The sequence below is a fragment of the Sciurus carolinensis genome, chromosome 6 (genome assembly GCF_902686445.1).
Source record: "Sciurus carolinensis chromosome 6, mSciCar1.2, whole genome shotgun sequence".
Taxonomy (NCBI): domain Eukaryota; kingdom Metazoa; phylum Chordata; class Mammalia; order Rodentia; family Sciuridae; genus Sciurus; species Sciurus carolinensis.
In genome coordinates, this window is record NC_062218.1 from 33,563,207 (window position 1) to 33,589,750 (window position 26,544).

General features: G+C 33.6%; 1 protein-coding gene across 1 annotated transcript in view; it reads right to left on the bottom strand.

Moving 5' to 3' along the window:
• Positions 1-26,544, bottom strand: part of Rictor (RPTOR independent companion of MTOR complex 2) — a 126,080-nt gene that overhangs the window by 67,407 nt on the left and 32,129 nt on the right. Inside the window, 1 exon segment of the mRNA XM_053743412.1 lies at positions 3,668-3,765. Coding sequence (XP_053599387.1) covers positions 3,668-3,765 — 98 coding nt within the window.

A 26,544-nucleotide genomic window follows, 5' to 3' on the forward strand; every position in this document is an offset into this window, starting at 1 on the left:
TGGAAAGAACTTATCTGATAACTAAGTCAATAAAAAAGCAGAACTGAGAAATGAAAAGACAATACAATCGATGACACTTGTGGTACGGCTTAATGGTAGAGCACTTGTCTAGTATGTGCAAGGTCCCACAATAAATCCCCACCACCACAAAACAAACAAATAAAAAACAAATGAGAATATAATGGATGCTTTTCCAATTCCTGGGTTCTTCTGCTTGAAACTGGGACCAAACATTTGGTCTTCCTGATTATATTGGGAAATAACTTCATTTTACTCCACCTAAGATGAATTAGGTTTACTGAATTTGTTACTTGTGAAGAAAGTTAAGCATTCAATATCATCAGAAATTCACAATTATTTTATAAAGATAGCATTTTAAATTTAATTATTTTTATATAAGCAAAACAAATACTATTGTGAAAATATTATTTTTAAATAGAGCAAAAGGTCAAGAATATGTCTCTGTGGTAGGGCACTTGCCGACTAGGTAACAAGGCTGTGCGTTTGATCTCTACCACCACAAGAAAATAAACTAAAATGGGGTAAAGGTTTTGATAGGACATCACTGGTTTGCCAAAATAAAATAATAATAATAATAAAAAAGAAAATCCATACCCATCATCAGGGAATGAATTTGTTTTTGTTATTGTTAATCTACATGATGCTATTACACAAACACTAAAATATTCAAAAGAGGTTATCTCAACAATATTATATTGTGAAAAAGTTAAATTGTAAATCATTTCTAGGTAACAGATATTTTTCTATGGTACTTATTAAAATGACCAACTTTTAAAAAGTATAATAAGGGTAGTTTTTAGTGTTTTTCCAATTTTACTAATATTGCTCCAAAAATGAAATGAATAGTTCCCTAAAATAAGCAACAGAATAAGCCAAACAAAAAACAGTATGATTGCACATATTAAAATTATTAAATTAATAATTATTCATCCCTATTTATATTTATTTATAACAGAAAAGGATAAGTACCTACTAATATTTACTTTTGGAAAATAGCATTTTTTGGAGTGAGGAGAAGGATAGGAAAAGATGTGATGTGAAAGAGAACTTTCATTTTTTGTACTGTAAATTCTGCTGTAGCACTTTTTTATGTTTAGCTTCTATTTCACTTTAAAAATAGGCAAAATAAAGATTCCTGTGGAGCTTTTACCATGAAAATAGGAAAAGACAACTTTTATAATATAAAAGGGATGAAATATTTTAATTTTTAAAAATTAGGTTTTTAGATTATGAGCATGTTTGTCCAGTTTTAAAAACACAATCCTAAGATTATAGTCATCATCAGTGTGCTATACACAGTACTTTATCTAGTGAAATGATGTCAGAAAGCAAGCATGGTATGTGACATTCACATGGTTAAAGGATCACATCACTAGCTGCCTCTCCTTATACCTTAAAAGGAGGTTGTAGAAATGAAGTTCGCCCTACAAAATATTTTAGCATCACTGGTCTACAGTAACTTAACCCCAACAGCCAGGGTTCTACTTAATAACAAAACAAAGAATAGTGAAAACAAAAGCTCATATTTAAAGTGTAGAGTCTTCTCAAACTAATGTAATTAAACACCTATTAGGTGACAAGCTTTGGGGTAGAGAGTAATATGAGTAAAGTACAACATATTTCTTGTGTTTGAGAAACTAAGTTTATAGGAATGACAACTCAATAAATAGTTATAAACCAATGGTGTGACTCTGCATTGTGTACAGCTAGAGAAATAAGAAGTTGTGCTCCATTTATGTATAATGAATTGAAATGCATTCTGCTGTCACACATAACTAATTAGAATAAAGAAATCATAGAAAAAATATTTATAAACCTAGGTCTCTAACAAAATGGAATTCAGATATGATAATTAAATTCAATAAATGTTTTGTGCTAAATCTGTGAATAATTTTTATAATAAATCTACAGATGTTTATTTACAGCATGATTCTTAACCAGGGACAATTCTGTCCCCTAGGGAACATTTGGCAACATCTAGAGACGTTTTGTTTACCACAACTGGTATGTATGTGTTGGGGAAGGGACTACTGATATAGAGTGTGTATGCTAGTAGGATACCAGACCAGGGATACTGCTAAGCACCCCACAATGTAAAGACAACTTACCCAAATATCAATAGTACTGACACTGAAGATAACCCTGATTTACTTTAATAGCTTATTAATCTGCAACTCAAACTATTAAACAGATTAACCTTCTTAGAGTTCACTAAGGAAAAAAAACAAGAAAAGTGGCAAAAAGTACAAAACAAAACAAAAAATGAACTGCAGGTTGAAATACACTGTTATGAAGGATATCCTGCATGCCAGGCACTACACAGAACTACACAGAGACCTTGACTCTGAGGACAAAACATTACCTCTAAGTAAAGAAATCATTCCATAATTTGCCTTGCAAGTTAGTCAGAGGTAGGCTTCAAGTCTCCATGTATTTGATCTAATGCTCACACTTTTCCTATTACATCATTAAGCAGCCCAAATAAATTTTAATCAAGTCTAAAGTTATTAATGGGACAGTCCCTCTGATCCCATCTCATGGTATAAATCTCTTTTACTTTCAGTGTTAACAAATACTAATAAGTTTGGCTATCTGGTTGTTAAATCCATAGATGATTTAAGATTGCAAATAAAAATGCTGCTATAAACTGGCATCACAGCCAAAGTAAAATGTGAAAATTATTTTTTAAAAGATATGGTTAAAAAAAAAGTACAAAATACACAAATGTGTAGTGCCTTTATTACAGAAATCACTATTCTCTACAGTGGTTCAGGGTTGGGTTGTGGCTCAGTGGTAGATTGTTTGCCTAACATGTGCAAGATCCTGGTTGAATCCCCAGCACTGCAAAGCAAACAAACAAAACACAGTGGTACAACGATGAAGGTAAAGAGAAAGGAAACTGAGAAAGGAGGGAGGAATCAGGGAAGAAAGACAAATGGGACAGGGAATGATGAAGAAAGGGAAAGAGAAAATGAAAGGGATAAGGGAGCTGGGTAAGGGGTGCACACCTATAATCCCAGCTACTTGGGAGGCTGAGGCAGGAGAATCAGCATCACAAATTTGAGGCCAGCCCGAGCAACTCATAAAGATCTTGTCTCATGAGCAACTCATAAAGATCTTGTCTCAAAATAAACAAATTAAAAGGGCTGGGGAGTGTATCTCAATGGTAAAGTGTCCCTGCAACCCCCAACACTGGGTGCAGGGTGGAGGTGGGGAATGGATAGTGAACTTAGTAGTTTTTTGTCTTCCAAATCATATTTTTTACCCCATGCATACATTTTTATTATTAAACTATATTTTAAAATTTAAAAATACATGACATCCAGGTGTGGTGTATTTTGTTATTAAAATACATTTTAGAAATTAAAAATAAATGACATCCTAGAGTCCCAGCTACTCAGGAGCCTGAAGTAGGAGATCACTTGAGCCCTGGAGCTCAACATCAAGCTAAGTGATATAGTGAAATCCCATCTCAAAACAAAAAACAAAAAAACATGAAAAAAAAAAACCATGAGAAGAGATGGAGAAAAATACTAACATTAAGTGAATATATAAGAACTGTTTAATGATGACTAGGAAACATCTAATGGTAAGGATGGTAAAGAACAAAGAATTTTAGAAGGTAATAAAGATTCAAGTTACTTACCTTAGTAAAGTTATTCAGATGGCCTAGCTTTCTCATATTTGATACTCCTTGTAACTTGGCCACATTTTGGAGAATCTCCCTTAAGTTATCAGAAGGTTCTAGAAAAAAAAAAGACAATTTAACATAATTTTAAGAATATTTTCCTCATCAACATCAAGACAAGCAGTACCAAAACTTCACAAAGTTTGTTCAAAATAAATACATTTAGAAGACTTCAAATACCATATGAATGACATCAGTTACCTTCACATTTCTACTCAGCTCTTACATAATGTCCAATTCTGTACATTGTCTGGAATTATGCAACCACAAAATCATAAATCTCAACAGGGAAGCAGGAACCAAATATGCTGTTCTGTTTGAATCAATCAAAAGACACTAGCCATCATGCAGTTGAAAACAATGATCTCCAAAAAATGTGTGCTCTATCACTATATCCACTCACTGCCTTAAGAGTTTCCAGGTCCTAGCACTGGGAAGAAAAACCTTCCCAAACTCTCTGAGTTGATGAGACAGAGCTAAGAGTTTAAGACCAAGAATTACTGGAGGAAAGCACCATTCATAAAGAAAACTTTGGCGATCTAGCAAGGAACCCTGTGGGTATTCAGTAGAGTAATGATCACTGATGTGTGAAGAAATTACCCAAGGTTAGGGAAAGAATAACTCAAAAAATTTAAAAGGTAGGAACACTGAGTAATCACATAGATCAAGAAATAATAACTCTTCCTTACAGACAGATTGAAAACCTCATGGGGCATTAAATGAGTATTTTGAAAAGATTTGACTCAGTAGTGGAGAACAATTAGACTTGATATTTCTTTGATCTCTTCTACCAAATCTTAAAAGCAAGACATGATACATTCAACTGTTTCCAAATAACTATAAACAGTGTTTAAGACCAAAGCTTAAGATCTGTAAGAACAACAAGAAAAAAAATCTTAAAGACTAACTTTATAATGTTTAGCAGTCATCTGAAAATTACCAGGTATGTTAAGAAGCAGGAAGTAGAATTAAAGTCTACCACTGAATGAGAACAGATTCCATTAAAAACAATCATAAAGGATCATGAATAGGTCAATGTTAGTATTTTGTAATACCATTTTCATATAAATTTCATCTGGAAAGATTATGGGAAAAAAATTATAAGTAAGCCAATGGTGTTAAATAATTTAACTATATTTTGAGAAGCTGATAAAATTTTATAACAATGCAAGATAAAGACTTATGGTAATCTGCAAAGGCAAGATTAAGAATCATTAAACAGCAGGGCATGGTGGTGCATGCCTGTAATCCCAGTGCCTTAGGAGGCTGAGGCAGGAGGATAACAACTTCAAATCTAGTCTTAGCAACTTAGCAAGGTCCTAAGCAACTTAACAAGACCCTGTCTCAAAAAATAAAAAAGGACCGGGGATGTGGTTCAGCGGTTAAGCACTCCTGGGTTCAATCCCTGTTACCAACAAAAAAAGAAAGAAAGAAAAAAAAGAATCATTAAAGACAGAGTGCAACTACCTAAACATTTCAAATCAATTTAACATAAGACTGTCAGGCACCTAACAAAACCTTTTACTAAAGTGACAATATAGTTACTCCTATCTAAAGATCACACAGGACTAAAAGTTAAGATGAGATATATTCCTCACAAAGGTTTGTAGACTTTCAATTACTGCCTATTTTCTAGATACAAATTTATCACAGATCCTTTTATAAAACCATAAATTTGTTATAAAAATAAAATATTATATCTGAGTTCATTCATTTAGTAAGTATTCACTGAATGCCTCTATGACAAGGTACTACTATAGGTGCTAAGAATACAGCAATGAACAAGACAAATCTCTCTTTAACATATATCACATAAAACAAAGAAAACTGACAACTGACAACAACATATAACCTATGCACACTATTTCAAAACTGATGAGTCTTGATAATCTAACATCCAGTCAAAAGTTTGCCAAATTAAGATGTTATAATTGTCAACACAAATCAAAAGGAAACAACCGGTGTGCTTTCCTCGACTTCTCTCCTTTATGTACTCAATTACTAAGAACCCAAATTATGGATTTCAAAGCTTCTTCATAAGTTTCTGAAAGATAGAACATGTTTCCCCCCAAAAGCTATGTTACTTCCCAAACCAATTTAAAACGTTATTAAGTACATTTCAGATGTGTGAAATACTATCTAACATTCCTTTGCTACAAAGTTGCCATGAGGAACTTCAATTTGAAATAGCAGGTTAAAGTTCTCCTAGTAACAAAATGAAAAATGTCTCATTTTTCTTTTACTTGTTAAATCCTGAGATGGGAAACATTTTCTGTAAAAAATATTTCAGATAATGCAGGTCATAAGGTCTCTGCTACAACTACTTGTCTGCTGTTGCACCAAGAAAGCAAGGGTAAAAAACACATGAATGAATGTAGCTATTAGTTCTAGCTGCTATAAAGTACCAGAGACTGTATGTCTTAAAAACAACCAAAATTAATTTCTCAGTTTTAGAATCTTCAAGTCTAAGATCAGGGAATCAGGCAAGTAAAGTCCTGATGAGTGTCATCTTCTAAGTTGCAGACTTATCAATTTTTCCAAGTGCTCATAGTGGAGAAAAAGAGGGTGAGAGAACTCTCAAGGGTCCCAAATTTTTATAAAGGCATTACTCCTATTCATAAAAATTCCACTCTCATAATCTAATTATCTCCAAAAGGCTCAACCTCTTAATACCAACACATTGGGGGTTAGGATTTCAAGTATAAATTTTGTAGGGATATGAAAACGGTGTCCATTGCAGTCTTTTAACAAAACAGACATAGTTAAAGAGCTGTAATTTGCAAATCCTTATGCTAAATAGTCAAAACTTGTATCAGAAAGTGATGAAGCTAAGATCAGTGAGATTTTTATATGGGGTATAGGAAAAATAGATGGTAGAGTAGCAAAAAGAAATTTAAGCAGAGATTTGGCTATCTTTATTTCTCATAATGCACTTCTAGTTTCCAATTTACCATCTACAAAACTGTCTGCTGATAATACTACTATATGAGAAGCATAAAGCCTAAGGGAGATGATCTACTAGGATGATAGTCTCTGAAGCCTTTAAATTTAGAAACCTATGGTTGCATGAGGGAGAAAAGGGAAAATGAAAAGATTTGTGGGTAGTTGGCTAAGAGGACCAGTCACTCAAATGAAGTAAAATACAATAGAACTTTGAGAATTATGGTGGTCCTTTTCCTCTTATCATGTAGTTCATAAATCCTATGTGTGTTGCTGATTAATTTCTCTGGAGGTAATGAAATAACTGCAGTCAACTGTAAATAGCCAGGAACTTCTTATCTGGAATGGTAGAGCTAAACACAATTGATTTAAATTATCTTGCATGTGATTCCTGTCCTTCTACCCAGGAGTTGTCAACTTTCAACGGTTCAACTTTATGATGATGTGAAAGTTACACATATTCAGTAGAAACCACACTTCAAATTTTAATCTTTTTCTGGGCTAGTGATACATAATATGATAACAATGCTGGGCAGCACTAATGGGGAGCCACTGTTTCTAGTCAGTTACCCAATCAAAGAGAATAAATACTCATTCTCCATAGAGTATTACATTGCTAAGCTATAATGTTCGGTAAGTTAGATGTATTAAATGCTTTGTTGTTGCTGTTATTGTTCTTTTCCTTTCTTTTAGTGTTCTTTCTTTTGTTGTTTTTCTTTATTCTTTCTTTTCTTAGGTATCAAACCTAGGTTGTGTGCATGGTAGGCAAGAATGCTACTACTGAGTAGCTACTCCAGACTTAAGCGCACATTGATATATGATATTTTCATCTTAGGACAGTTTATCAGGACATAATCTCAGCAAAAATCAAGGAATGTCTATATTTGGTATAATCAAAGTGAAATTATTTTGCTATTTAAAACTATTAAGAAAATGAATCTAAGCCAGGAGCAGTGGCACATGCCTGTAATTCCAGCAACTCAGAAGGTTGAGGAAAGAAGATCAAAAGTGTTCAAGGTTAGCCTCAGCAACTTAGTGTGACCTTGTCTCAAAAATTAAAATAAATAAATAAATAGACTGGGGATGTAGTTTAGTGGTAGAGTATCCCTGGATTCAAACCCTAGTACAAAACAAAAATAAAAAAGGAAAGAAAGAAAGAGAATACAATCCACAAAATTGGGAGGAAACTATTTGCAGTACATATATCTGGTAAGATTTTAATAAAGAATACATTTATTCTATAAATCAATATTACAATGGTAACCCAGTTAAAAATGGTTAATAGATTTGAACAGAAAAGACATAAATACAAAAGAAGATAAATGTGTGTCCAGTATGTAAGATTAGAAAATATACCTAACATCATTAATAAAAATTAATGGAAAATGTAGTGGGAAATGTAAAATTAAAGCCACTGATGTACCACTAGATACCTATACAAATGATTAATATCAAAAATGCAAACACCACCAAAACCTGGAGAGGATGTGGAGCAACTAGAAGTTTTCTGCACTACTGAATGTGTATAAAATATTACAAACACTGTAGAGAGCTGTTGGCAACATACAGGTTATCTACATTATGACCCAGCAATTTCATTATCAGAAATATATGTTCAAAAATACACTTGTACAAGAACATAGCTTTATTCATAATAGCCCCAAACAGGAAAAAACAGAAATGTCCAGTAACAGAAGTGTGGACTAGTACTTCTCCAGCACGCTAGCTTCTCCAGAAACACTCTGGCTCAAACTGGTTTTGAAACATTTGTTGCCTTCCCTAAGAGCAGCTGAAACTTCTTTATTATTATTTTTTCTCATATATCTGAGCAGATTTTGATCTCGTTCTCAGTGGGTTCAGTGAACAAGCCCCTCTGTTTTTGACAGTAACATGAACCAACAAGCAGGTACCATTTTCTCAGTGTCAACCCATCAGCTCATGGCCAGTCTTGTGTCTTCAACATTCTCATCCACTCTCCTACTGTCACTACTGGATTACTCTGAAGCAAATCCCAGACATTTTGTAATTCCATTCATAAATATTTCAACGAGTACCTCTGAAAGACAAAGGCTCTTTTTACTAAAAACAATTAAACATGGCCAGGTGTGGTGGTGCATGCCAGTAATTCCTGCGGCAGAGGCAGGTGGATCGTGAGTTCAAAGCCAGGCTCAGCAAAAGCAAGACACTAAGCAACTCACTGAGACCCTGTACAGTGCACATACATATCAAAATACTAGTCAATAAGAAAAAAATACTGATACAATATGAATCAATCTCCAAAAATGTCAAAAGAAAGAAGTCAGACAAAAAGGGTACATAGTCTACTATCATTTCATTTACATGTGTTTCAAATACAGGCAAAATCAACCTACGATGATAGAAATCAGATAGTGGTTGCTGGGTGATCAGTAATCAATTTTAAACAGGTTGAAGGTTTTAGAGAAGGGGATGAAAATATTCTTTACTTTGTTTAGAGACAGTGTTTACATGGTGTATTTACGTATCAAATGCATACTTAAATATAAACAAAAAATGTGCAGTTTATTTTATGTTAATAATAGCTCAACAGAAAGTTGGCATTATAACGAGAAAGCTCTTCCCATATCCATAAACATTACAGGTTGAGAATTCCTTATTCAAAATGCTTGGTACCAGAAGTGCTTTGATTTTCATATTTTGGAGGAGGGGAATGAAATATCTGCACACACATAAAGAGATATCTTGGGGATGGGATACAAGTGTAAATATGAAATTCACTTATGTTTCATATATACCTTATTCCCATAGCCTGAAGATAATTTCACACATTTTTAATGCACCTGTATGTTGACAAGGACATATCACGAAGTCAGATGTGTAATATTCCACCTGTAGTGTAATGATGCTCAAAAATTTCAGATTTTGGAGTATCTTGGATTTTCAGATTAGGAATACTCAACCTACACAAGCAACACCCAAAGTAAATAACTTTTTTGTTTTTAATAATATTTATGCATATATACAGAGATACAGAAATACAGAAAGGTGTCAGGCTAAAACTATAATAATTAAACCATATTCATTCATTTGTACATTCATTTCCTGCTCAAGTCTCTGTGTGTATGTACTTGTGTATACTTATTCACACACACACACACACACATACACACATGTGTATAAACATTTAATTTTAATATGGCTTCCACATGCTGTACATTATAACTTGGAATTATATTGTTAACCTTTATCCATAAATATATACAATAGAAATGTATTTTTAAATAAATTTGAGTTCAAATACAGCAAACTAATAACAAAAAACTGCTGGCATACAGATGCTATCTGGGAGTAACAGAAAGAACAAGAACTTTGGAATGAAAAAGCACTGCATTTAAATCTAGTTTCTTCATTTGCAAACCACATGGTCTCAGCTAAGTCACTTAGCTCCACAGGTATCCACTTTCTCATATCTATAGCATTAAAAATGCATGCCTCCCTTAAAAACACTACAGAAAAATGTAAGATGTGACTTAGTGCCTAACCTGTAACAGCTACTCAATAAATAGTAACTATAATTCAAAGTTTTTGTTTAGCAAGAACTATATTTATGGATCAATCATGTGAAAGTTACATGGTCAGACCAAGCAAATGCTTAGTTCATGTTTGTTTAAATTAATAAATTTTTATTATGGGACAATTTTAATGTACTACTTTTATAATCCAAGGTTTTCTCATTTTTAAAGGAGAAAATAATTATTTCACAGATATATTAATGATTACACTAGATATTCCAGAGTCTAACCATAAAATATTCCATAAATATTAAGAAATTATGACCCTCTCTTATCTAGTGTGAGTGGCACAAAATCATTATTTAATAGGCAGTTAGAATTTATTTTGCTTAAATAAAACAATGACATACTTAATTCTATCTAAAATTGTTATTAAATAAAATCTCAAACATAGTCCTAACTAAACTCATTTTTTAAGTCATACAAGAGTGTATAAACATCCATACACATTTACTGATGCCAAACATGGTAACCAGCTATGACGCTGTTCTAAGTGTATTAGAATGCATTCCCCAATACCATGTGGTTACTTCTAAGAACTCTCAATTTTTTATCCACTATTTCACCACTTACCTACCCTTTACTTTTTTTAAAATTGATATGTATTAATTGTACAAATTAACGGATTTCACTGTTAACATTCCCAATACATTCATATATCATGCATGTATTGATCATGTCCATCCTATCTTCTATCTTCTTGTCCTCCCCTCCCTTCCCCTTTTCTGTTCCTAATAGTCCCTTCTCTACTTTCAGGGCTTTTTTTTTTTTTTAAGTTTCCACATATGAGAAAAAACATGTAATACTTGTCTTTCTGTATCTGACTGATGTATTTCATTTAATGATGACATCCAGTTCTATCCATTTTCCTGCAAATGACAAGATTTTGTTCCTTTTTATGGGTGAATAATAATCCAATGTGTATATATCTATCATATTTTGTTTATTACATTCATCTGTCAACGGGCATCTGGGCAGATCCCATACTTTTGCTTTTGTAAAAAATGCCACAATAAACATGGTTATGCAGATGTTTCTTCTATATGCTAACTTCGTTACCTACAGATATATACCCAGAAGTTATATAGTTCTGTTTTTAATTCTTTGAGGAATTTCCATGCTGTTTTCCATAGTAGCTACACCAATTTACATTCCTATGAAGGTGTATCAGAGTTCCTTCTTCTCCACATCCTCAACAGAAATTTATTTTTTGGTAACAGCCATTCTAACTGGGATGAGATGGAATCCCAATGCAGTTTTGTTTTTATTTTAAAGGGTGGATATTTTTTTTAACAGCTTGCCTTTGTTTATTTTGTATGCAGGGTTAAGGATTGAACCCAGTGCCTCACATGTGCTAGGGAAGTTCTCTGCCACTAAGCTACAGCCCCAGTCCCTCAATGTAGTTTTGACTTGTATTTCCCTGAAAGCTAAAGGTATTTTTTTTTGTTTGTTTTTTTGTTTTTCACATATTTTCCGGCCATTTTTACTTCTTTTTTGAAGTATTTATCTGCCCATTTTTTAATTGGATTTCTTGGTTTTTTAAAATTTCTTATTTTATTTGTTCTAATTAGTTGTACATGACAATACATTTATACATTTTGATAGATCATACATAGAGTGTAATCTCTCATTTTTCTGATTATACATATTGTGGGATCATTTTCATGTAAGATTTCTTGTTTTCTGTGTTAAGTTTTTTGAGTTCTTTATATATTCTGGATATTAAACCTCTATCACATAAGTAGTTGGCAAAGATTTTCTCCCATTCTATAGGTTTTTCTCTTTACTTTGCTGTTTCCTTAGCTATAAGCTTTTCAATATGACATAATCCCATTTATTAATTCTTGGTTTTGTTACCTGAGTTAGTAGAGTCCTAACCAATATCTGGGCCAATATTTTAAAGTTTCAAAGTTTCAGGTCTCACATTAGGGCTTTGATCCATTTTGAGTTGATTTTTGTACAGGGTGAAAAGGGGTTTAGCTTCAGTTGTCTACATTTGTATATACAGTTTTCCCAGCACCATTTGCTGAGGGCTTTCTTTTCTCCAACAAATGTTTTTGGTACCTTTATCAAAAATCAATGGCTAAAGATGTGTGAGTTCATGTCTGGATCATCTATTCTGCTCCACTGGTTTACATGCCTATTTTTTTGGTCAATGCTTTTGTTTTTGCTACTATGGTTCTGTAGTATATTTTGAAATCAGATATTGTGATGCCATCAACATTTTTTGCTCAGGATTGCACTATTTATTCATATTCAGAGTCTGTTGTGATTCAATATGAATTTTAGGATTTTATTTGGAGTTCTGTAAAGGATGTTTCTGGCATGCTAATGGGGATTGCACTGAATCTGCAGACTGCTTTGTGGAATATGGACATTTTGTTTATTTTTCTATATTTTCATTAGTGCATTATAATTGTACATGTACACAATATGGCCATTTTAACAATATTGATTTGCCCAATGCATGACGAAGGGAAGTTAACTTTCTACCTTTTAGTTTCTTCAGCATTTTGTCATTTTCACTGTAGAGTTCTTTCACATCCTTAGTTAGGTTTATTCCTGGGTATTGGTTATTTTTATTCTTTATTTATTAGATGGCTATTGTGAATGAGATTACTTTCCAGATTTCATTCTCAGAAATTTCATTACTGGTATATAGAAAAGAAATGATTTTTGTATGTGGATATCCTGCTACTCTACTGAATTTGCTTATGAGTTCTAAAAATCTTTTCGTGTAATCTTTAGGATTTTCTATGTATAGAATTAGTGGCAAACAGGAATAACATGACTTCTTTCCTATTTGTATACCTTCTATTCTTTCTCTTTCTATTTTTTCTGGCTAAAATATCTAGTACTATACTGAATGAAGGTGTTGAGAGTGGACACCCTTGTCTTTTCCTGATCTTACAGGAAATATTTTAAGTGTTTCCTCATTTAATGTGATGTTGGCTATGGTTTGTCATATATAGTCTTTATCATGTTGAAATATGTTTCTTCTAAACCAAATTTATTCAGGACTTTTATCATGAAAAGATGGTGAATCCCATCAAAGATGATTTTCATCATTGATTCTATTAAGGTGCTTTATTATGTTTATTGACTTGTGTATATTGAACCACCCTTGCTTGCATCCCTAGAATGAAAACAAATAGTTCATGGTGTATGATTTTTAAAAATGTGCTGTTCTTCTTACCTAAACTCTCATTATTTTGTGTGAATGGGAGTATACAGTAGAGTATTATCTGTGTATGCCTGCTTAGCCCTATAATTTCCAATGTTTTCACTCCAAAATAAGAAAGTAGAAAAGTAGGTGAACCCGTATAACATAAACAAAAATGAGACAATTAGAAACTAGGTGAGAATTTATAACGTTAACCAAGATCTATTAAGGGTTTTAAGTTCCATGAGGGTAAGAACAACATTTTGTTTACAACTATATCCCAAGGGCCTAGTAGTCTCTACCACATACTAGGCTTTCAAAAATTACTTTTCTATGTTAAAGAATAAATATATGTGAATAAATTAGTTTTAAGAAAGACCAGGTGGTTACTGCTAAAAGTACTCTAGAGGAAAGAAGCCTAACTAGTATTTATTGAGCAGTAACTGCATGTCTGATTATACACTAATTCTACAAAATATTGCTTATTACCCCTTCCAGTAGACCTATGAAGCAAAGTAGCAAGAGGACAGAAAGATAAGAAAAAAAATTATGAAAGCAATGTATGAAGAATGGGGGACATATAGCATAACAGACAACATGGACCTAAGTAAGTTTTAGTGTCTCCCATTATCTCTATTTCTCAATACAAAGCTTCACATACTCATGAGCTCTTTTTCATTAAAACCATTAATATGATTTTTTAAGGGCTACAGACTGACCAAAATCATAAAACAAGTTTTTAACTATATTTCCACTTATTATCTCTATCAATAACTGTCCAAAAACAGTTTTACAGTTAATCACTGACCCAGTTTCTCAATAGTGGCCTTAATGTGAAAAAAGGCAGTTGTAAACTCTAAGTGGATAATGTCCTTTAAGACCTTTTCTAACTATGGGAAAACTTCACCTTAAAAGTTATCTTTGAGGTTTTCTTTTCTCTTCCTGATATTCCATCTTCAGTTTTCCAAAGAGTTATTCACCCCTTTCCAAATTCTCTGACTTGATTCCTTCTTTTTATCACAATTCAATTTCTCTTCTATCTCACAGATAAATTACGGCAAAAGTGGCAAAATGAATCCCCAGAGATTAAATGTCTCCCTTCATTTAACCCAGTCTGCAAGCCTCTGCCAGATTAACTTTTGTCACCTTATCTTCCTTCCTTAAAATTTCCCATGAAATATTCTGAGAAATCAGAAGAGCTGAATATGTATAATAATTTATTATAGTAAAATACTACATAAATCTGATATGCAATTATGTCTTAAATATTATCTGTGCTTACTGCACAGAGACATGAATGACTAAAGGCAATTACTATAGTTGAGATTACCTTTGTAAAAGCCAGAGAAAAATCATTTCCTCCACCAGCAGACATTGGTAAGTACATCTCTTATCCTTATCCACAGGCACAAAGGCTGAGGAGATGTTGCTTCAAACTAGCATTTCCTGAATTCTAATAATCATTAATTTCAAGAGTTATAAAATTTAATAGGGAAAGAATCCATCCCAATGATAGCATCCTGAAGGCCTTCTAGATTATGATAAAATATCTCTAATAAAAGTCAAAACTTTCTGGGAAAGTCTATTCCATTTTTGGATAGAGTAATAAAACATTTTTTTCCTTATACGGATGCCAAAATTTAACCCCTTTGTAATTTGTATGTACATATTCTGGTGTAATCATCATGTAGAATCATTCATATACAAAAAAAAGTTTCCTCTCAACCAACTGTAGTAGCAATAACCTTTTAAATCACTCATGCCTTTTTGTTTGGGGGCGGTGGAATACCAGGGATTAAACTTAGGGGCACTCAACCACTGAACCACATTCCCAGCCCTATTTTGTATTTTATTTAGAGACAGGGTTGCTTAGCACCTGAGTTGCTTAGTGCCTCACTGTTGCTGAGGCTGGCTTTGACCTTGAGATCCTCCTGCCTCAGCCTCCTGAGTCACTGGGATTACAGGTGAGCACCACTGTGCCAAACTTCATATCTTTTAAATATAAATATAATGGTGGGAATCAGCAAGAAAATCTATCACTCAATGACAACTGCAAGTAAATCAGTTTAACTGGGTTATGTTTCTGATTATGAGATTTGTCATACCAAAAACTGAACATTGACACTGTCCCTGTTTTCACATGTAAAGAGTTTGGATGTCAAATAGAAAGCCTAAAAGACTGGAAAATCAATGACTCTTCTTGGATTCATAAAAGAAGTGTGAGCACATAACAAACTATCACCCCTCAAGATCAGAAAGTCATACAAAGAGTTACACCTTAAATGAAGCAGAGATGCATGAATGAACACCACTATGGCAACCAGTGCCTAAGTATGAAAATGGGAAAACCACTGTGGCAACCAGTGCCTAAGTATGATGGACTGCTGGAACAGCAGTGTAGATAACAGTTAAAAATGCCAGGGGGACCCAGGCTTTGGAAGTTGGACTGGCACACTTTTGAGAGTTTTAACTCTAGGAGCTTGACCAATTCTCAGAGTAAATACTGAAGAAAAATCCTCTTTTGCTTCCAGCAGAGGGAGTAGAAAATGAACATTTTGAAATAGGTCAAAGTTTTCTTCTAAGACCTGACCTCAAGAGCAACTGCTTAATGAGACTTTAATCTGCCAAGGTTTTATTACAACCCATATGACCTGGGAGAAGGGAAATCCCTAACTCTAGTTAGTTCTAGACTTTCATGTGAGAAAAAGGAAATACCTAACTCCATTCCACAATAGACACCCTGTCTCACCAAAGGGAAAAGTAAGAAAACAACAACAATAAAACCCCCTAAGAAATGTATGAAGTTCATAATCCAAAGGTACAAACTTTTACTAAAAGATTTACACCTAATTACAGGACTTCAGGATGTTAACTCTCCCCTTGCCCCTTACCACTGCATTACTAAAGACCTATTTATAGCAATTCCTTTGACTAGAAACATCATATCTAGATGTCAAAAACAGAAAACACTCAGACCTGACAAGGCACACCTGTAATCTCAGCTGCTTGACAGGCTAAATCAAGAAAATGTCAAGTTTGAAGTCAGCATTGGCAATTTAGAGTGAGCCTGCCTCAAACTACAATACATTTTTTAAGAAGGGCTGGAGATATAGCCTAGTGGTAGAGCACTTGCCTGGTATGCACAAGGCCCCACATTCAATACAAGTACAAAAAAAGAAAGAAATAAAAGAAAAGAAAGAAAAGGAAGGAAGGAAGGAAAGGAAAAGAAAAGAAAAGAAAAGGAAGAAAGAAAGAAAAAGAAAAGAGGAAAGAAACTCGAGGCATACTAAAAAAGCAAAAAACATGGTTTGAAGAGGAGCACAAGCAAGCAAAAAGCAGAACCAGATATGGCAAGGATGTTGGAAATATCAGACCAGGAATGTAAAACAACTATGATTAATACAATAAGGGCACTAATGGAAAAAGCAGGTAGCATGCAAGAACAGATGGACAATGTAAGCAGAGAGATAAAAATTCTAAGAATGCAATAAAAAGAAATGCTGGAAGGCTGTGTATAGCTCAGTGGCAGAGTGCTTGCCTAGCATGTATGGGGCCCTGAGTTCAATCCCCGGTACCACCACAAAGAAAAACAAATTGCAGAGATCAAAAATACTGTAACATAAAAGAATGTCTTTAATAGACTCATTAGTAGACTAGACACAGCTGCTCCCAAACTGAAAAGAAAAACAAAGACTGAGTGAAGCAGAAGATAGTACACAAAGCCTATGGGACAACCACATAAAGTGTAACAAACTGAGCATCGTGGGGCACACCTGTAATCTCAGCTACCTGGCAGGCTGAAGCAGGAAAAAATTCAAGGCCAGCATTAGCAATTTAACAAAACTCTGTCCAAAGTAAAATTTTAAAAAGGGTTAGGGATGTAACTCTGTGGTAGAAAGCACCCCTGGATTCAATCCCCAGGTTCATAAAACAAAACAAAAAGTGTAACATATACATAATTATTAAACCAGGAAAAGAAAAGAACAGAAGCAACACTTGAAACAGCAATGACTAACAATTTCCCCAAAATCAATGTCAGGCATCAAACCACGGATCCAGCCCAGAGAACAGCAAGTGGACAAATGACAAAAAAACTACACGTAGTTTTATCATTTTCCCAAAACACAGTAAATCCAAGGTGAGGGGGAAAAAATCTGAAAGTAGTCAGAGAAAAAAACATATTATCTATCAAGAAACAAAGGCAAGAATTACATTGACATCCTCAAAAAGCATGCAAACAGGAAGAAAATGTAGTGAATATTTAATTGTCAAGTGGAAAAAACTGCAAACCCAGAATGCTTTACCCTGTAAAATTATCCTTCAACAATAAAGCAGAAATAAACACATACAAAAACAAAAACTGAAGAAGTATTGCCAGTAGACCTGCCTGGCAAGAAATGTTAAAAGAAGTTCTTTAAAAGAGGATAATAATATAGATCAGAAGATTTAGATAAGAAAAGGGGCATCAAAGAAGAAATAGTGATGGTAAAATAAAAACAATGTTTTCATAGGGCTGTTTTAGAAGAATAAGGAAATGATTTAGATAGAGGCAGGACAACATGAGCAACAAGATGGACTATATCCCTTTAGCTGAGTTATCTTTGTTGTTCTTTGTTGATCAACCCAACTTGGGGGAAAATTCTTGAAAGTACAGTTCAAACTACACGTGTTCTGACCTACAAGCTTCCTTCCCTGTGCTCCCATGACACACACTTCATACTACTACATAGCACTTATGACATGGTACATACAAGTGATTTATCAAGGTTTGAATTTACACCTATCATACCATGCAGTGGTAGGAAGAGGGGTGGCAACTTCTTTGGATCTGTAACGTATTAAGATTGTCATCCCATTGACGCATGGGTTCAGACTTGTTTCCCTCCTCATTAATTCTGGAGTATGTATTTACTTCATTTTATACTTTTCTCTTTCTGTTCACATGAAAATATAATTTCCTTTTTATGATTCCAAAGTATTGTTCATTTTGAATGATTTCAAGAGGTAAAGGATATATATCAATGGAAGAAAAAAAGGACCTGTTGAAAGTTTATTATTTGTACCTTTGGATAAATTAAACAACATCTGTAAGTTCACTATTTAATTGTTTTAAATTCTATCAACAAAAAATGTTTTATTATGAGCATGTTATAATAGATTGTTAGTTGTAAGACAAAGAATAATCTAGATATAGAATACTAAAAATTAAGAAAGTGAGTTGGAAGTAATTAATGGTTCATTTTAACAGAATAGTTATTAAAAGTTGTATGATATAGTCTTAATAAGAGGCTTTACTTTATAATTTAATCTACTGTGAACACATTATAAATTACATTAATACAAATAGCTTAAAATTAAACTTTACATGATAGATTATTCCTCTCCCAAGTTTATAAAGAAAAGAAAATTGTTACACTGATATTATCAATACAGGGAAAAACAAAGGTCTTTTTATTTTCCTTACCCATTTTATTACACAAATATTTTGGGGGGGTAGGTGGGTAACAAACTCAGGTCTTCACATCTGCTAGGAATGTGCTCTACCATGAGTTACACACAGCCACTTATATAAGGTTTTAAAAAATAAACTCTATAAAAGACAGTTATTATCTAACCTGGTAGTAGATTTGCATACCTACATGTGTATTTTGATTTCTTTTTTTTCAGTCATAAATTTTAGTGCTCATCATGTGCAATATACTATTCCAACTGCTGGGTGAAGAACAATATTAAATATAAGAGATGGTCTCAGCCCTGGATATCAAAATTAATTGGGGAAATATGAGGGACATAAACAATATATAATAACAATATAATATTACTATAATAATATTACTAGTACAATATTTTGTAATATAAAATAGCAAAGTAAAGCAAAATAAAAACCACATATTGATGATACCTTACCAGACTGTAAGACAAGTGAAGACAGGAAACCTGTCTGTTGCATCCAGAGCCTCTAGCACAATGCCAGGCACATGGTGGGTACTCAATAAACAATAGTTTAAAAGAAAGACTATGAAAGAGAGTGAGCAAGAAAAACATTTGGAGATGCTTAAAGCTGGAGCTTATTCTTGACAAATAATAAAATGTGAAGAGTGGTACAAACATTAACATGGAAATATGAAAAAACATGGTACTTTTCTTGACTCAATGAACAGCAAGAAATTCTACATTCCCCCAAAACAGGAAAATAAAGCCATATTCTAAGCACCCATGTCAAAACTTCACTATCTTTGGGCAATGAGTAATTGTTAAGGAACAAATTTATGCAAGTGAATGGCAAAAGTAATTTTGTGTTTTATAAACACAACTTTGAAGAATGGATCATGGAAGAAGAGAAAATCAAGTTTAAGTAAAAGCAAGAAACTTCATCAATAATGGATTGGAAAAGGGAAGAAAGACAGTAGAATCAAGAATGAATCCCAAATTTCTGGATTGGGTAAAATGATAATGGGTAATGACAGAGAATTACAGATCAAGTACATATAGATTTTAAGGAAGTTTCCACTTTAGTAGTAAGCATACACATCCAAAACAAATAACAAAACCTTGCATATACACCAAAAACAAATAGCAAACCTTAAAATGTTATATTTTAAAATGATGGGACAAAATAACTGTTTATTTTAGTTGTGCATCAAAACCACACTTACATACCATCAGTTTTCAAACTTATGTTCTTAAAGAATATAGCATATGATTTAAAAAATACCAATCCCTGAGTTAAGTATGCCTAGAAAATGGTCCACAGAAATCTGTATTCAAAGGAGGCACTCCAGTGATTGTTATGCATACTGAAATCTGAAAAATGCTGAAAAGACTACCAAAATGTCATACAACTATATGATATCTCTTTGGATCACTTGCTTTCAACTCTAGAAGAATTGAGAACCTATCCTATGAAATATCATTTTGCATCTTCAAATGTTATAATGTAAAACAAGTAATACACACTGACACAAAATTAAAATTAATTAGTAAATTACAATTACTAATACAAATAGAGATCCTACAATATTGTGCAAGTATTTTTATATAAATAACCTCTTTTAAACACAATTATCAACTATAAAAGTAAGAACTATTATTATTGTTCCCATATTAACAAATGAAGTTTAGTCACATTAGTTCACTGCCCAAAGTCACACAAATACCAGGAGCAATGAGATTTTTATCTGAGCAGTATGACTGAAGTCTACTCTTTATTCCTAAATTAATAACATACTACAGCTACAGACTACTTCTATACTGCCTTTCATAAGAGCTAGTACCTTCAGTGATCAAACCAGTTTGTAATTATACATTTATTTATATGATTGTTTGGCATTTGTGATGGTCAATCTGAATTGTCATCTTGATAGGATTGAGGGATACTTGAAATTAAGAGGCTTCTGGGTGTCTCAATGAGGGTGTTTCTAGGAATGACTGGCACGTGGGACAGCAAATGGAGGTGGAGACCCACCCTAAAAGTACAGTGTAACAGGTTGGGGGCTTGAATGAAAGAACAAAGTTGGAACAACAAGAAAGCAGCAGCAAAAGCTGCTGTTATTGCTAAAAACAGACTCCAGTTCCTTCACTCTTCCAAAGCAGGCTCTGACCAGTGACTCTCCAGGGAGTTAGTTAAAAGGCCTTTGGTCAGGGTTGGGGTGCCATCATTGGTCCCTCTTGCTCTGAGGCTCCAGATTCTTGGACTGAGATGATCCCCCAGCTCGCTAGACTCTGACGACCACTGTGGGACTATCCAGTTTCCGGCTGAGTAAGTCAATCTAATACGTCCCCTTTTTATAATCATACATACACACACACACACACACACACTGTTGTTTCCGTATCTCTAGAAAACCCTGACTACAACATTTATCTTCTTACTTTAAAAATACACTTTAGTTCACCACTTTGTTGTCATACTAATACCTAAACAGCACAGTGTGGTTCCTGCCTGCTTGTTGGCTTAGTTACTCAAGAAATCAAAGCAGGAGGAAATCTTGAACCCAAGAGTTTTGAGAACAGTCAAGGCAACACAGCAAGACCTCATCCTAAAAACAAAACAAACCAGGCTGGCAATGTGGCTCAGTGGTAGACCATTTGCCTGGCATGCCTAAGGCCCTGGGTTTGATCCCCAGCATCACAAAAACAAACTAATACCTAAAAAGCCCTTTTTAGCACACACTAACCATTCAAAAAGTATTTATTGAATAAATTAATGTACTATTCATAAAAAATACATAAAAACTTGGGAAAGTACCAAGCTCTGTCTCGATCTGGTTGCCTGTTTCACAGTTGTGTCAGTGTGTAGCGATTCAATGAACAAAATAATCCTGATAAATGTAACCTCTCTTGAGGGCTAGATACACAGATTATTAAAAGAGGGTTCCACTTGCATGTATGAAACCCTGGGTCTGATCCCTAGCACCAAAAATAAATAAATAAATTAGTTAATTAATTTACCTCTCTTTAGGTGTAATTTGATAATTAAAAAACAAAAAGCATTTTTATGTGATATTGTCAGATATTATAGAGTAATATTCTCAGGAATATGGTACTTTAAATCGACTTTTCACAATCCGGCATTTAAAACAATAAGTCTCCAGGTCAGAACTGTGAATATTTAATATGTATTTACAAAGGAAATCTCATCTTATGATAGCTACAGTACAGGTATACATAAAAGAGTAAATAAAAAAGACTATGCAGCTTCGAAACGTATCTATTTTCTAAACTCTAAGGAACAAAATGATATAATATAACTCTCCCTGCAAACTTAACCAAATCCCTTTATATTGTTCTGAAAAGAAATTTAATTTTCTCAGATTAAGAACAAAAATATTTAGTACAATAAACAAAGTAGTGGACGTCATTAAAATTTGTCAAAAACAGTTTTTATATGACAATGTATAAGCATATCAAAAGAAAGAAAAGAGTAGACAAAAACATAAGTCTACTACCTACCTTCAGAAAAATCACATTCCTGATCCTTCTCTCCACCACCCTCTCAAGCATTATATTTATATTCACACAGTATTAAAAAGGTTACACAAGTTGAATAAAGGAATCATCTAACCTTTTCGTCCTTGTCTACTTTTACACGGTAAGTAATTAATGAATTTATAAAGATTCTGTGGTACAAATATTTGAGGTGGAAAGTGGATAAGAGCTGCTAGATGGACAAAAGTATCAAGTGATTTCTTAAAATTCACCTCTTTCCCTTCTTTACAATAAATCTAGAATCAAGTACTTGGGCCCTTAATGCCTATTAAAAGATCATTTGTAGTAGAGAACTGAATCAAATTCACAAAGCACTTTACTATGTACACAAACCTACATAAAATGGTTACAAAGGTCATTCTTCAGGGTATGGAAAAAGCTGTCATTCAAAAAAATTTGTGTAATACAATATTATTTTTCTGCAGAAGAACAATATGAAAAATACAATCTGCTATTAGAACAGTCTTTTCTAAGATAGTAAAAATAACTAAAAACAATTTTTACTTAGATTACAATTACTACATGTTCTATAAAAGACATTTGTAAAATCATTAGGTTTTCACAGTTCCCTAATGAGAGAAAACTTGTCTTTGAAACAATTCACTTTTTTATTTTGTTCTAATCAGTTACACATGATAGTAAAATGCATTCTGACACACCATACATAAATGGAGCACAACTTCTCATTCTTCTGGTTGTACGTGATAGAGAACACACCAGTCATGTTATCATGTATGTACATAGGGTAATAATGTCCAATTCATTTTGCTGTGTTTCCTACCCCATACCCCCTCCCCTCCCTTCCCTCCCTTCTGCCTAATCCAAAATACCTCTATTTTTCCCTAGTCTGTCCCCCGCTGTGAATTAATGTCCACATATCAGAGAAAACATTATGCCTTTGGTTTTTTGGAACTGGTTTATTTCACTTAGCAAGATATTCTCCAGTTCCATTTCACTCCTTTTTTTTAAGGCTGAATAATATTTTACTATTTAAATGAACAAGGTAAAAGAATGGAATACCTGTGCCTAAAGGCTGAGACAACTGATGGTGATATACACTCAGTTTATCAGAGTTACTTAGAAATTAGTTGTACATTTTGAATGTATACCTACTTTGACATTTTTGTTGTTCTCTATATAACATAACTATAATCCAGAATACTTGTCTGACAAGTGGTGGATGTAGTTTAGAGCTGCTCTCTTAGAAATTAATAAGGGAGCGAAGGTTCAAATAAACTTGGGCTATAGTATATGTGATTTGAATATGGGTATGAAACCTGAAAAATGCCATGGTATCTTCTAATTTAGGGGCAGGGGATGGACTGAACCTAGGACATTCTCCTGAACTATATCCCCAGCCCTTTTTTTCGTTTTGAGATAGTCTCACTAAGTTGTCAAGGCTGACCTCAAACTTATGATCCTCCTGCCTCAGTCTCCCAAGTACATGGGATTAAAGCATACACCACCTCTACCGGCTCCAATGATATTCTTTATCCAATATCTTGTGATTTCATTCTAATACTTCTCTCATTAAGTATTCACTATTTTTCATGCATTGTCAGTCTCTTTTACTCTTTTATCTGCCTAAATAAAAAACATGCTTCTGCTCACTGTTTCCTGTTTTTTTTTTTTTCCAACATTTTTTAACTGATGCAATACAGTTGTGCAGACTGATGGGATTTGTTGTTACACATTTGTACATGCACAAAACACATAATAACAATAATTTGTTTCCTATTTTTGAAACATTACTTTCTTCTGCCAAATTTCTCTGAGACTCAACTTAATTTACTCTAACCACATCATCTCCTAACCTCCATCAACCTAGTATCTAACCTGTCTACTGAAGCCACCCTCCTCAAGTTTACCATTTGCCCAATTCAAAAAGTAGTATTTTATTATTGTTATTTTTGTTTGTTTGTTTTGGTTTTTTCCTCAGGGCTTCAAACCCTTTGACATTTCCATTATATTACTGGTCAATGCTAGTCAAATTCACCTTCTCTCCTGTTGTTCTACAACTACAAAGTCTAGGTCCTTTTTACATATATTTCTCACTGTTCCTCAGGTTTCTCTTTCATAGGTTTGTATTCACTCCTCCTGTTACATATCCTTTAACATTTACCTAAAGTTTTATTCTTTTCTCTCAGGTTTCTATCTTCACTGTCCACATCAACTTTAACAAATTCAGCTTTAATCTTTACATAAAGTGTCTTAAAACTTCAATTCTAAACTTTATCCTCAATTAAAACAACACATTTCAGCCTATAAATTTTGAGGTCTTCACATTCTAATGTTTTTGATACATATTTGTTTTCCAACTTCTACTATAGAGCCATGATCCTTCATCAGAAATTTTGGAACCAAATAGGTTTAAGAACTCAAAATTTTTTATTTTTAAATGTAATTTGCCATAGATTTAACACCCCCAAACAGGGTTAGGAGGAGCACTGAGGAGCACTATCTATTCACAAACTGTAATTTTGTTTTAGATAAAACACATGACTAGATACAGTTAGGAAAATGAATATTAAGAATACAAATTCCATGGCTGGGGCTCAGTGGTAGAGCTCAGTGACAGAGCGCTTGCCTACCATGTGTGAGGCACTGGGTTTGATCCTCAGCACCACATATAAGTAAATAAAATAAAGATTCTTTAACAACTAAAAAAAGTATTTAAAAAAGAAAAGAAAAGAAAAAGAATACAAATTCCAGTTAGGCTTTGCTACCAAATGAGTTTAGGTCAGGTCAGGTTTTATTCGGTCAAATTATTTATAGAATAGACTTCTGGGGTTTCCAAAGTGGCCTATACAATTAATATTACCAAATTAATATTACCAAATTAATATTACCAAAGTCACTGAATCTGTTACTTTTTCCATTCCCTTAAAAACACAAAATTTGTATAATATTGAAATATGTTTAGATCTCCTTATTTAAGTTGAAAAAAGTTCAACATGAAATTAACTACATGACACTATTTATGAGCACAGAGAACTCAACAAAGGATTTTTCTACCCAATTCAAAATTTAAAACTCTGGCTATTTAGAATAAAAGTAAAATGGAAAGAAGGTCTCCTTGTTCTCAGAACACCTACCTGATTACCAAAGAGTATTTGAGTACAACCAACATGGATACCACCTAAGAACAGTTTAGAAATGCAGGATCTTGGGCCCTCCCATACCTATTCAACCTGACTTTATTATACCAAGATCCTGACTTTATTATACCAAGATCCAGGGATTCATTTATACAGAAAAAAGTAAACTCAGCAGGCTTATCCTTCAGAAGGCCTGGCTATCAGGTTGACCCTTTGCTGTCTTAAGGGAACTTAAAATGGGAGAAGTTCCTTAGATGATAAGAGGGGTTCCAGTGGGCCTAACTGGTTAATATACAAACAATATGATTTATGTTGAACAATTGCTTTCCTTCTGTGAGTTTGGAATTTTGCTCCTGCCAAGCAGAGGTTGCTTACTTGGAAAGTCTTCAATAAAAATCCTGGCACCGAGTCTCTCAGATTCCCTGGTGGACAACATTTCACCTCTTGTCACAATTCACTGCTGGAAGGAATTAAACATGTGTAACTTCACTAGGAACTTGTGCCTCGTTTCCCCAAGACTTAGTCACATGCATATTTTCTCTTTGCTGGTTTTGCTTTATATGTCCTAGAGAATCCTTAAACCTGAGATTGTCTTGAGGACTCCAATACAACACTGAAGTTTCAGAGGCTCTATTCTAGAAGGTCCATATAGAATCCTATTTCCAGAGCTTAAAAGCAGTACGGGACTAAGTTAACCTTGGGATACTACAAGAAGAAATCTACTGAGAAAAGGAATCCATTGTACATAAGGTGAAGATCTTAGGAAAGACTACATCCTAAGAAAAAGGATGAATTAGAAGAATACTCAAAAGTTTATACCCAAAGCACTTAAAATCAGCATACTACAGTAGCACAGCCACATCAATGTTTATAGCAGCTCAATTCACAACAGCTAAACTATGGAATCAACATAGATGCCCTTCAACAGATGAATGGATAAAGAAAATGTAGTATATAGTCACAATGGAATATTACAGCCTTAAAGAAGAATAAAATTATGGCATTTGAAGATAAATGCATGGAGCTAGAGAATACCATGCTAAGTGAAATAAGCCAAATCAAATAAACCAAAGGCCAAATTTTTCTCTGATAAGT